Consider the following 13,597-nt stretch of genomic DNA (forward strand, 5'->3'; position numbering starts at 1 on the left):
TTGAGAATAAACACAAACAACTGAAATCACGAACACACCAACGTGGTCCCAGGCAGAATCCTGCTATACGTTCTCCTCATCGTTCATTTTACTTCGTCCCGCTTATTCTCCACGGGGAGGGGAAAAAAAAGAGAGAAAAAAAAAGAGAAGTATTTATTTACCAACACAAACAATACATCGAGCTTGTCTGAAGAGTAACGAGCGGAGACGGGAACACACATCAGAAAGCTGTGAAGTTGTGACGCAGTGCCGTTAAGTAATCATCAATTACTTTTCCCACGCAGGAAGTCACTCCAAAACGGCCAGTGGTGTTGACAGAACAAGGTCGGGTAAACAGGAGAACGTGAATGAATGAAAAAAAAGAAAGAAAAGAAAAAAGAAAAAAAAAAAGAAGAAAAAAAATGTGTGTGTGTGTGTGTGTGTGTGTGTGTGTGTGTGTGTGTGTGTAGAGAGAGAGAGAGAGAGAGAGAGAGAGAGAGAACACTAGCCACGTGACCTCCGCCGAGAGCTGCAGCCATTTTTACGGCGCCGCTTATTTCTGGACCGACAGGACCGGTCTCGACACAAACGACGGTGACGCGTCTTCCGCTTCCGTTTCAGTCTCTCCCGACGTCTGCCCCGCCTGCTTCGCTTCCTCTTCTTCCGGAACCGGCGCCTGCGTCCGTTCTTCCGTCGGCCACGTTTCCGCTTCCGGCCTCGTCTTCGTTTGTACTTCCTCAGTCTGTTGCGATGCCTCTTGCGGCGGTTGCATTCTTCATCTGCAGCAATGGATATATTGGGTGGTTTTTTTGTTTGTTTTTTTTTTGAAAATGACAAAGAATTAAAGTGAAAACAATCAAAATGAGTAACATTTTTTTATCCTTAAAAAACAAACAAAAAACAATAATTTTACAAACACAATCATAACTAAACACCATTGGTATTACCTCTCCCCCAACCCAGCTTATAAACAGCTAAATTTACAGCATCGTTGAACTCGTAAAGAGTTTCATAGTGATCTGTTCCTCCAACAAAAGCAGCCAGGTCACCACGCTACTTTGATACCATTTACCATTCAAAAACATTTTGTAAATGAACATATCTTAACGGTTGTATTCTTGACAAGCTCAAATTTAGCTCACGATCAAACCTGCAGTCAAAATACAGCTCGGCAACACATGAAATCCTGGCAAACACACTGCCCGAACAAAACACGTTTTCAAAACAAACAAGAAACAAGATCTTGTCTATTATACTGAGTTATCCAACATGCGGATTTTTTTTTTTTTTTTTTTTTTTTTTTTTTTTTGAGGTGGGGGTGGAGCGGAGGAGAAGTACTCCTGTTCCTGTTGCTAGTATGGCACATGTAAAAAAAAAAAACCTGCGACACGCAGATTCAAACACTCGACTGTTGGCCTCCGTTCTTTCTCTGTCTCTGGACCTTGCAATTGGAATGAACTTCCTCTTTCGCTTCGTCAAGTCTCCACATTCAGCTCTTTCAAGTCTGGCCTAAAATCCCACCTCTTCCCAAAATAGCCTTCTTTTCCTGCCTCTTCCTTGTCTTCAGTTTCTCCAGTTTTAGAGTTATGCATGCGTGTGAATGGTGCGAAAGCGCTTTGATTTGTCTCTACACAAGATTCAGCGCTACATAAATACCATTATTATACGCTGTGATACTTATGTTATTCTCAACATAACGCAGATTAGAAAAGCAACTTTCAAGTACCAAGGAAAAAAGCTGACACCGCTGGAAAAAAAAAAAAAAAAAAAAAAAAAAAAAAAATCAGATGGCAAAATCAAGATGGTTCCAGACTACACATCATTCGTTTTCCACGTTACTCAAATTCTATGTCATGAAATGACCGCTTCGCTTTACAGAAATTGTTTCCACCCTATTTCTGCAAACAAAAAAAACATGTTCAAGTTGTCCTGGATCTAAAACGAAGCAAGACAGCCGTTCAAGCGAGTGCTCGGGTCTCTGTAGAGCGAATATCGTAGTATTGATGGTAGACACTGATTTTTTTTCTCTGCACTTATAAATATTGTCTTTGCGATATAACAATATGGGTAGGTTTAAATGCTGCATAGATTCGGAATGAACACAAAAATCTAAACAAAGCATTCACATGATTTTGTCTTCTCCAAGAAGTGCCCGAAAGCTGTCAGATTTAGCAACAACAACAACAACAACAACAATAATAATAATAATAAATGAACAATAATTGAATGATTTAATCAACCATTCTGAAGTTACATTGGATTCATGGGTCACGAATATTGGCTTGGATTCTGCACATGCTTCCTTTTATTGTAGGACTTTATATAACTTGAGAAGATTGGATTTAACTTAAGTGCAAGATTTTCAGTGCAAGCAATTAATATTTTTCATTATGCTTTAAAGTGTTAATGATACAACATTCAAACTGTAGTTTGATTACATTGTCGGCAGTGCCTGTTGCAATGTTGCGGTCTTTGGGAGCACCAATTTACATAGTAAATCTACCATAAACTCAACATCGATAGCTGATAGACGAAATTAACAACACATATCCAAGAAACATTCAAATAACAAAACAAACCACTGCGGGTTTTTAGACCTCACTGAAGCTTTTGACTCCACAAATATTTTCTCTCTTTTTCCCCCTCCCCCGTAACGTTATACAGATTAACCTCAGTGCAGTTGAAAATGAATATTTCTTTCGTAGAAACATAAATAGCGACAAATCAGTTATGACAAAATTGTAGAGCATTATACAACTTTCAGTGGAATGAAGTATGGCTGGATCTTAGTACCTATTTTCTTTACAGTTTTTGGTCCCCTTTTGCATTTAGTAATAATGTATGAACTGAAAAAAAAGCTGCAAAAACAGAGCCAGAATTGAAGGAGAGAGCAGATGTACAAAAGTAGCTCTTTATAACAGCATCAGCATGATGAAATTCCGATCATCGTCCTCATCTTCATCACATTCCTAATCGTCAACTTTATCATCACCATCACCATCAACATCATCATCATATCTATCATCAGCAGTATCGCCATCTCTAGCTCTGTAACGCCAAGATGTTCGTGCATACAGAGTGAAATTGATAAAAAAAAACAATTTGCCATTTGCTTTGATAATCAGTGAAAGGAGAATTCATCATCTGTTTCATGCAGCTACTAAACAGAAATCATGGGATGTAACAGTCAGTAAGATTGTATGTAGCACCTTGTGATATAATATTGGCTATCTCCACCACAATTTGCTAAATAAAACAATGAAAGTATGGGAAAACTGGAATGATTCCAGAACAGAAATATCAAAAACATTTGCTGATCTTAGAAATAAAAGAACTGTTCAGCAACTGAATCAGTCTACAAGTATAAACATCACAAAAGATGCAGCTGAACTACAATGACCATAAAAGCAACACTAGTATTACTATTAGTGCAAAGAAAAACAAAAGCATTTACATATATCAATACCATCAGCGCAAAACCAATAGTCGAAAGAAAACACATTTGAACGGCAGTCTTCGTCTGAAGTGTCCAAAACGAAAGTTAAAACTTGCATAAATCACTAACCTTTTTTTTTCTAAAAGTAATTTCTTTTCAGGAGTAAGCAATATACACCATTTTCCAAAAGCTTTTTGGGCAGTTTGCTGTCTAACTCCAAGTGGCGTACAGGTTAGCTTTACATGTATAAAGCAGACATTTATGTAATTTTGAAACTTGGTACATAATGCGACAAGCACACATGGCACAGCCTTTTCAGTTAATTAATTTCCAAGTAAACATATTTTAACTTAAAGCGCACTCTCTCTCTCTCTCTCTCTCTCTCTCTATCACGCACACACACACGCACGTATAGTATGTATAAAACATATGCATCTAAATTTATTCGTTACACAGCCATCACACAACACAAGGAACGGGACACCATGCGCTTTGATTAACATCAAAATATAGAGGAATTTTCCAGGAGCTGTGCCGGTGTAACAGGCCGAACTCTACCCCCTGGCTAGTTTATACCCCGGGTGTAAAGTAACCAAGGCTGTTTTAACCCCTGGGGTGTTAAACCGGCACAGCCATGTCATATCCCCCCTGGACGGAATATACCCTGCGTCATATATATACTTGGCTTATCCAAGACTAGAAATGAGTGTGTGGAGGAGGGGGGTAGAGGAGGTGCACGGTAATGCGTGTGTGTGTGTGTGTGTGTGTTGGAGCTCATGTACGTTTATATGTATTTGACTGTGCTTTCATATATGTGAAACTGCATGTTTGGTGCATTTCTGTTATGCATGTGTGGGTGTATGTGTGAATGTGTGTCTTCATATTTTACATTTATTCGCTTATTTATCACCATTGTTGTCTTATTTATTTATTTATTTATGTTTTATTATTATCATTTTATTAGTATTACTAATATTATTACTACTACCTTTTTCTATATTATAATTATTATTTATTTATTTATTTATGCAAGCTTATCTATTATTTATTCCCCCGTTTTTTTTTTTTTTTTTTTTTTTTTTTTTTTTTTTCTTCAAGGCCTGACTAAGCGCGTTGGGTTACGCTGCTAGTCAGGCATCTGCTTGGCAGATGTGGTGTAGCGTATATGGTTTTGTCCGAACGCAGTGACGCCTCCTTGAGCTACTGAAACTGAAACTGAAACTTATCCAATCGGTCTGTATCACATTTATGGTGATAATAATGACAATAGCAACAATACAGTTTTATATAGCGGCTTCCAACACTCAAGGATCTTTACAATGATTGAAAAAAAAGTAAAAGAAAAGAAACGAAATGAACAATAATATGTATACCACAAAAACGTGCCGGCGAATATGTATAGAAGCTAAACAAAAATCAACATAAACCGTCCATCAATTTCAAACAAAGTGCAATATACTCAAATAAGAAGTAGCAATGTATCACACACACACACACACACACACACACACACACACACACACACACACACACACAGACGACCCCCCACTCCCCACCTCCATCGCCCGCAGAAACCTTTGTCCTCAATACCATCTTTTTCTTTCTTTTCTCCTTTCTTTCTTCCTTTTTCTTTCCTTAGATATTTTTACGATACCTGTAAAATTATTGTTTATCCTTTCTCTCCTATTGGAGCATCGAGGACTACTATGAAACGATAATTCTACGCCAAAATAAGACATTCAAATACTCAACACTATAACTAGACATTAAAGAAGCACAGATATATCAGCACTGATCGGAGAAAAAAGGGTGTGTACAGAATGACCAGAGGATATAAGCTGGCCTTGTCCATATTATACCCTGGGTATACAGTAGCCCAGCTAGTTTTCTACCCGGGGTATATTCTGGCCAAGGCTAGGGGGAGAGTGGAGTGATGGCCTAGAGGTAATGCGTCCGCCTTGGAAGCGAGAGAATCTGAATGTGCTGATTCGAATTACGGCTCAGTCGCCGGTATTTTCACCCCCTCCACTAGACCTTGAGTGGTGGTCTGGACGCTAGTCATTCGGATGAGACAATAAACCGATGTCCCGTGAGCAGCATGCACTTAGCGCACGTAAAAAGAACCCACGGCAACAAAACGGTTGTCCCTGGCAAACTTCTGTAGAAACATCCACTTCAGTCGATAGGAAAAACAAATAAAACTGCACGCAGGAAAAAATACAAAATAAAGAGTGTGTGGCGCTCTCAGTGTAGCGACGCGCTCTTCTTGGGGAGAGCAGCCAGAATTTCACATAGAGAAATCTGTTGTGACAAAAAAGAGAAATACAAATACAAATACTATTCTGAACGAGGCCACTTTATACGGAGGTTTACTCTGGATGGGGTAGAGTCTGGCCTGTTGCATCTTCATCGAACTTCTTTTTAACTTAGGAAGCATCCATACGAGAAATATGTATGCTAAAGTCATAAAATTTGAACTAGAATTGTGCAGTTGTCTACATTAAAACAAAAGTTGCTCATAACTATTTTCTATGGACTACCTCCATTTGAAACAACAGGGGACAAAAAGAAAGATAACATTTTTTATCTTTTTTTTTCTTCAATATTTATTTCTCGTCTTGATTCGAATAGATATATTGGAACTATTCATAGAATTCCTCCCCAAAAGGCTCTAGAAAGGGATAAAGCACCAGTAATGACCCAGTTTTATTACATCTAACAATATTTAGACCAGTATAGAAAATAGAAATAAAATAAACGCTGCGATATTATACATTGAATATAACCAAATATCAGATTTTTTTTTAAACGCTCCAGGACTAGTAGCCATAAATCTGTGGAAAAAGCTCGCTGTGATTTCACACTTTTTTTTTTTTTTTTTTTTTTTTTGGATGCGCTGCAAAATAACACATGCACAAAATCAAGACCACACGAAGCAGATGAAGGGAAGGGGGGTGTGGGAGGGGGCGGGGGGTGGGGTGAGAGGAGGGGTTGGGGGGGATAAAGCTTATGGGAAAAGCAGTGAGGTAGCGGACGAAGTCACCAAAAAGCTGGAAGCGCAACGAGCACAGGTACTTACCACCTATGCTGCTCTCCTTCTTCTACCGAAATGACAGTAGTAGTAGCAGTAGTAGTAGTAGCAGAAGTAGTAGAAGGCCTAGTGGTGGGCTCTTGCAAAATAAAATTATTGTACTGGCTTTGTTGTTGTTGTCGTAAGCATCGTACATGTATGACAAATTGAATACGTCCGTCTTTGTTTTTCAAAACGTTAAACTCCCATTGATATAAATCCATGTCAATTTTAATGAATGTTGGAACAAAAGAACAATGCTCTCAACTTCTTTATCATACTTGGTATATTATGCATTGAAGAGTCCCCCCCCCCCCCCCCCCCCAAAAAAAAGAAAGAATAAAAAACCGAACCCCAAACATGCGTGCACATAATAATTCCGTATTAAGTACAGATAAATATAGTATAATCTTGCATCACTAATTCGAATTCGCAAGAAAAGACGTAAAAGGCATTAATGAAATAGTATTCCTATAAAACTTTAAAGATGTGTATGAATCACGAGGACAAATAGAGTAAATGTAAATAAAACAGACCAATGCAACATGTTCTCCAAAACAAATATGAAAAGAAATTGGATATACAGAAATGGAAAAATCATAAACTAATTTTGATCATCTACAGATGTTAGAATCACGAGAAAAGTATTGAACGTGTGTTACATTTGTTAATTTCAAATATGAATGAGTTAGACTCTAAAGGGTTAGCATAAGACTTTGCGTTACACTCGAAGTGAGATCAGGAAAAAGTCACTACAAAATGATTAGTAAATAGAGTGCAGATCAATCGTTAACCATGCGTGTCTACTACAGTTGTGAAGCAAATTAGGCCTAGATTCCTGTCATGACAAACAATGGAAAAAATAAATGTTGCATTCTAAATTCTAAATATAGCAACCGGAACTGGGAAGAGATGATGGACACGCCCACACAAAAAACTCACCACTGCACCAGCGATTGGCTAATCGGCAACGCTGTGTGCGGCTCCGGGCGGGGCATTCTTGGCCGTTCGGCGAATTGGGTTGCAGGATCTGTCGCGTTCTGGTTTGTGCGCCCCACTTGTAGCCACACGTGCGACCATTCCGTGAGCACGTTGACCACTGGGTCCACGGGCCGGGAATGCAGTCCACTGGGAACAAGACAAAGGAGAATGCAGTCCACTGGGAACAAGACAAAGGAGAATGCAGTCCACTGAGAACTGGGAACAAGACAAAGGAGAATGCAGTCCAGTGGGAACAAGACAAAGGAGAATGCAGTCCACTGGGAACAAGACAAAGGAGAGTGCAGTCCACTGGGAACAAGACTTCTTCTTCTTCTGCGTTCGTGGGCTGCAACTCCCACGTTCACTTGTATGCACACGAGTGGGATTTTACGTGTATGACCGTTTTTACCCCGCCATGTAGGCAGCCATACTCCGCTTTTAGGGGTGTGCATGCTGGGTATGTTCCTGTTTCCATAACCCACCGAACGCTGACATGGATTACAGGATCTTTAACGTGCGTATTTGATCTTCTGCTTGCATATACACACGAAGGGGGTTCAGGCACTAGCAGGTCTGCACATATGTTGACCTGGGAAATCGTAAAAATCTCCACCCTTTACCCACCAGGCGCCGTCACCGTGATTCGAACCCGGGACCCTCAGATTGAAAATCCAACGCTTTAACCACTCGGCTATTGCGCCTGTCACTGGGAACAAGACAAAGGAGAATGCAGTCCACTGGGAACAAGACAAAGGGCTGATAGGACTGTAAGACAAAGAGGGACATTCGTTGTTTTCTCCCCCTCCACAAGTTAAACCAGGAGTGGTGGTCTGGACGCTAGTCATTCGGATGAGACGATAAACCGAGGTCCCATGTACAGCCAGCATGCACTTAGCGCACCAGACGGGCTGCCCTGGCAAAATTCTATAGAAAGGTCCGCTTTGATAGAAAAATAAATAAACTTGCAGGCAGAAAAGAAAAAGAAAAAAGAAAGGGAGGTGCTCTAACTATAGCGACGCGCTCTGTTTAGGGAGAGCAGCCCGAATTTCACACATTGGAATCTGTCAGGTTGTGACAAAAGAGTAATACAATACAATACAATACAATACAAGACAGTGCAGCACAGTACAATACGGTACAGTACAGTACAATTGATGCAATGCAGACCCCCGAAAGCGGAGTATGGCTGCCTACATGGCGGGGTAAAAACGGTCATACACGTAAAAAGCCCACTCGTGTACATACGAGTGAACGCAGGAGTTGCAGCCCACAAACGTAGAAGAACAATGCAATGCAATGCAATACAAAGATTGAAAATATGTGGTCTCAAAGTTTTGGAGAACATTATGTTCTGGAGAATGACGACCAGTTCCTGCTTCTCTGTTTATTTGTGATGATATACACGGTAGTGTTTTGGGTTACTATAACCCCTGTAAACAGTACAGATGTGTGTTACTACATGTATGAATGACCTGATGAATACACGTATGGTTTAAAACTAATGTCAGAATGGAGAGAATGAGAGTCATGAATGACCGTTCCTCTCTTCCGTGTGTGTGTGTGTGTGTGTGTGTGTGTGTGTGTGTGTGTGTGTGTGTGTGTGTGTGTGTGTGTGTGTGTGTGTGTGTGTGTGTGTGCTGGTTGGCTTATGTGTGTGTGACTGTATGTGTACTTGCGTGTTTGTGTGTGTGTGCCTGTGTGTACCTGTGTGTTTGTTTGTATGTGAGTGAGTGAATATGTGTTTGTGTGTGTGTGTGTGTGTGCGCGTGCGCGCGCGCGCGCGCGCGCGTGTGTGTCTCTGTATGTGTGTGTGTGCGCGCGCGCACATGTGTGTGTGTGCGCGCGCGCGCGTGCGCGTCCATGTATCCACATCTCAAAGTTGTGACAGAACCTGAAATCAGTTTGGACATGATGACAATAAAGAACAACCAGCCAAGCTAAACATGACCGCAAAAACTGACCTCGTTCTTGGCAGTCCCTTGAATAATTGGCGTAGTATAGGCCTTCAGGACACTGTTCAATGCACTGTCCCTGGAACGCCATGTACGGATCCCGACATCGGGTGCAGTAGTGTCTGCTGAAACACGCCTGGCAATGGTCGATGTGACAACCTGAAAACAACAAGAGTATACAATATACAAAGAATACCCTGTTGTATCTAAAAGACACATTGTTGGCATGGTTTCCCCAAAAGAGGCGAAAGTATTTTTGTTTTATATGGTGTGTGCTTAAGACGTCGATGTATAATGTTTCTATACCCCTAGGGGGTGCATGAAATAAACCTTTTACCTTGCCTTTCTTTGTTGCTGGTGTTGATGCAACACAGCAACGACCAGGCTGATGATAATAACAACCATGACAATAATAGTAGAGCATTATCAACAGCAGCAGCGACTAAGATGGTGGTCATGGTAGCAATGAAAACATCACAAAAAGAACCACAAATACTATGGTGATCATAAGAATAACAACAGTGACAGAACAAAACAACAACAACGACTAAGAAGGTGGTCATGATTACAATGACAATAATATCAAAACAACAACAGTTTCACAACAATAACAACAAAAACTACGGATGATGATGATGATGATGATGATGATGATGATGATAATAGTAACAGAACACATCAACAGCTACAATGGCGATAACAACCGCGATGTTTGTGGCAACAACGACGAAAATAAAACTCCACCCCACCCGAGGAAACAAAAACAAAACAAAACAAAATTAAACTAAACTAACCCAACCCAACCCAACCCATATTAAACTATCCCAACCCAACCCAAACCAAACCATATTAAACCAACTCAACCCAAACCAAACTAAACCAACCCAACCCAAACCATATTAAACGAACCCAACCCAACCCAAACCATATTAAACTAACCCAACCCAACCCAAACCATATTAAACCAACTCAACCTAAATTAAATTAACCCAACCCAACCCAACCCAAACCATACTAAACTAACCCACCCAACCCAAACCACACTAAACTAACCCACCCAACCCAAACCACACTAAACTAAAACCCAACCCAACCCAACCCAAACCACACTAAACTAACCCAACCCAACCCAAACCACACTAAACTAAAACCCAACCCAACCCAAATCACGCAAAACTAAAACCCAACCCAACCCAAACTACACTAAACTAACCCAACCCAACCCAAACCACACTAAACTAAAACCCAACCCAACCCAAATCACGCAAAACTAAAACCCAACCCAACCCAAACCGCACTGAACTAACCCAACCCAACCCAAACTACACTAAACTAAAACCCATCCCAACCCAAATAAAACCGACACAATCAATCCCAAACCAAATTAAACCAACCCAACCCAACCCAAACCAAATTAAACCCACCCAAACCAACCCAAATAAAACCGACACAATCAATTCCAAACCAAAGAAAAACCAACTCAACCCAAATCAACCTGACCAAACCCAACCCAAACAAAAACTAAACCAACCCAACCCAACATAAAACAAAACCAAGCCCAATTCAAAACAAAAACTATACACCCTCTATCCCCCCACACCTCATTTAAATAAATTTTTAAAAAAAGCCTACGGTTGCTAAACCTACCCAAATCAACCCTATTTCAAAACAAAATAATAGCCCCGCCCCATTCCTCCGGTTTCCTCCCCCCCTCCACCCCCCTTCCCCTTTAATTTTTTTTTTCTGAAGCTTACGGTTGCACGTGCTGTAGTACTGGTGCCGGACACCATAGTAGCCCAGGGGACAGGATGGGGTGCAGATACCGATCTGACGCATGTTCTGGCGGTACAGGAACATGAAGTAGCGGGACTCACACGTCACGCAGCCGTTGACCGGCGAGCAGCTCGTGCAGCCCCGGGGACACACGGGGTACCGTCCGATGATGGCTGGTCAACAGAGAGAGAGAACGTCAACTGAATTAAACTGGATTGGATTGGGTTGAACTGATTGAGATTAAATTAACTGACTTAAAGGTGTATAAAAATAATCCACACTTAGGCTGTGTGTTCACGGCCACACACACACAGCCACACACACACACACACACACACACACACACACACACACACAATGTGCATCACAACCGTGTTATGAAGTCCAAGGGAAAAAAAAAAGAGTTCCTGACCTTGGCAAACATTTGAAGTCACGTTTTCGTAGCTTTTTTGAAGAGTGGGTTAGGTTAACCAGGTGTGGGTTTTTTTTTTGTTTTTTGTTTTCTTTCTAATGTTCTCACACAGTTCAAAAGAAGAGTAACAGACCTGAAGGCTTGTTACCCATATAGCTCTGTTTTACTGTCTGTTGGTCTGGGGACACCAGTCAGACTGGACATCTCGAAGCAGATCTCAAATGTCGAGAAGGGATATGAATGTGAAGAATCTCAGATACGTACAGCGGTAGTTTTCTGTACTGGATCTGAATACAATGTGAGAATACAAATGAGAATGTGGTGTTCGTTTTACAGTAAGAGGTAGACTAAAATAATCTAGGTAAAAGTCGACTTACATGGGATAAAAGAAGCGACATATCGAAACCACAGGATCGTTTTGGTTGTTTGTGTCTATCCGATCATAAAAAGAGAATGAGGTGTTAGGTTTGTTTCGGGGTTATTTTAACAAGCGTCCTCCTCTTGAGTCATGATTTCAGTAACTAATGGTATTTCTCCTGTCTTAGTTTGGTGGCATGGAACAAACTTAACTGCCCTTGTCAGTCTCTCACGTGGATTCCCCTGTCCAGTTTCGAAAGCCTCTGAAAACACATCTCTTGAGTTATGCCTGCGATCTGGTTGACTTGTGTGCCTCTTGGGCTATTGCTCTGTGTGTGTGTGTGTGCGTGTGAGTGTGTGTGTGTGTGTGTGTGTGTGTGTGTGTGTGTGTGTGTGTGTGTGTGTGTGTGCAGATGTGTTTGCTTGCGTGTTTGTGTGTGTGCAAACGCTTGTTTAAATATTAGGAATGGTTTGCAGGGCCACTTTCGTCTGATTTCTGTGGAGGTTCTCCGGTTATTTTTAGCGAAAACCGCGAGCGCATGCGCGTCTCCATTTCCTGTTTTTTTTTTCCAGGTTAGTTCTGACGAAAGGATTTTGAACATTTTCGGTGACTGGTTTTGCAAGTTTACAAAATATGTTTGGTTTTATAATCATATCCATTATTTTCTTTAGTCTTCTATGTTTACTTTGAGTGTGTTTCTTGTCATATTTCTGCCATTACATATCCGAACTGATCCATTTTATGAACTCTGCCTAAAAGTTATCCGAACAAAGGCAGTACAAACTCAGAAAAGGTAGTTCCGGTGGTGGGCTGGACATGACGTCATATGACCTACTTCTCGCTCTGCGAGTGACGAAAGGTTCACCACGAAAGCGGGCCTGAAAACCCTCCCTATCATTGTGTACTTGATGTATGTATAACTTCTCATTGTAAACGCCAAGAGCTTCCTATTGTTTCAGTTACCAGTAATATCGCAGGCAGGAACAAAAGTTTTAAATTCCTGCACGGACAAAATTGATAGACAGTCACACAATAAGCGCACGCCCGAAGATCACACCCCTCCCTCGCAAAACACTCAGAAACGTTCGTTCCGTTTCCTTCCGATATCGCCAGAACACCATCATCGGTAATACACGGAAACTGCCGAAGAGAGCCGAACACGACACCGTGACATCCCGGAAAAAAAAAAAAAAAAAAGAGTTGGGACAACTAACTAGCAGTTCGTGGTACGTGTCAGGTCGTGACAGGGCATGTGATGTGGGCCACCGTAGGCTCCATTTTCTGCGTGACTGGTCACGAAAGAGCCATCAGCACCCGTGTTCGATGGAGGGAGTCCTTGTAAGCCATAAACCAAAAAGACGTTGTCACTCTGCATTCTTCGCTGGTAGATGTCTCGGCTTTCTCGCCCTCGGGGCCAGTTCACTGCTACCGAATGAGTGGGTGAGTGAGTGAGTGAGTGAGTGTGTTTTCGAACTGTTTATGTAGTCCCTCCTTCTTTTTTTTTATTAAAAAAATAAAATAAAAATAAATAAATAAATAAAAGTGTGTGTACGAGGCACTGGGATGGGGGAGGGAGTGAGAACATGTGAGGGAAAATATCAGATCTATACAGAACCAAGGATGTGTGTGTGTGTGT

The 13,597-nt window shown here is 41.2% G+C and overlaps 1 protein-coding gene across 1 annotated transcript in view; it reads right to left on the bottom strand.

Annotated features, from left to right (window-relative positions):
* Nucleotides 1–483: 483 nt before the first annotated feature.
* Nucleotides 484–13,597, bottom strand: part of LOC143294645 (R-spondin-2-like) — a 70,718-nt gene continuing 57,604 nt past the window's right edge. The window contains exons 2-5 of the mRNA XM_076606022.1: nt 11,173–11,364; nt 9,428–9,577; nt 7,428–7,613; nt 484–758 (exon numbers count right to left, since the gene is read on the bottom strand). Of these exons, the coding sequence (XP_076462137.1) occupies nt 484–758; nt 7,428–7,613; nt 9,428–9,577; nt 11,173–11,275 (714 nt within the window). The 5' untranslated portion in view covers nt 11,276–11,364. The remainder of the gene's footprint in view (nt 759–7,427; nt 7,614–9,427; nt 9,578–11,172; nt 11,365–13,597) is intronic.

Source organism: Babylonia areolata, chromosome 20, assembly GCF_041734735.1.
Source record: "Babylonia areolata isolate BAREFJ2019XMU chromosome 20, ASM4173473v1, whole genome shotgun sequence".
NCBI lineage: Eukaryota > Metazoa > Mollusca > Gastropoda > Neogastropoda > Buccinidae > Babylonia > Babylonia areolata.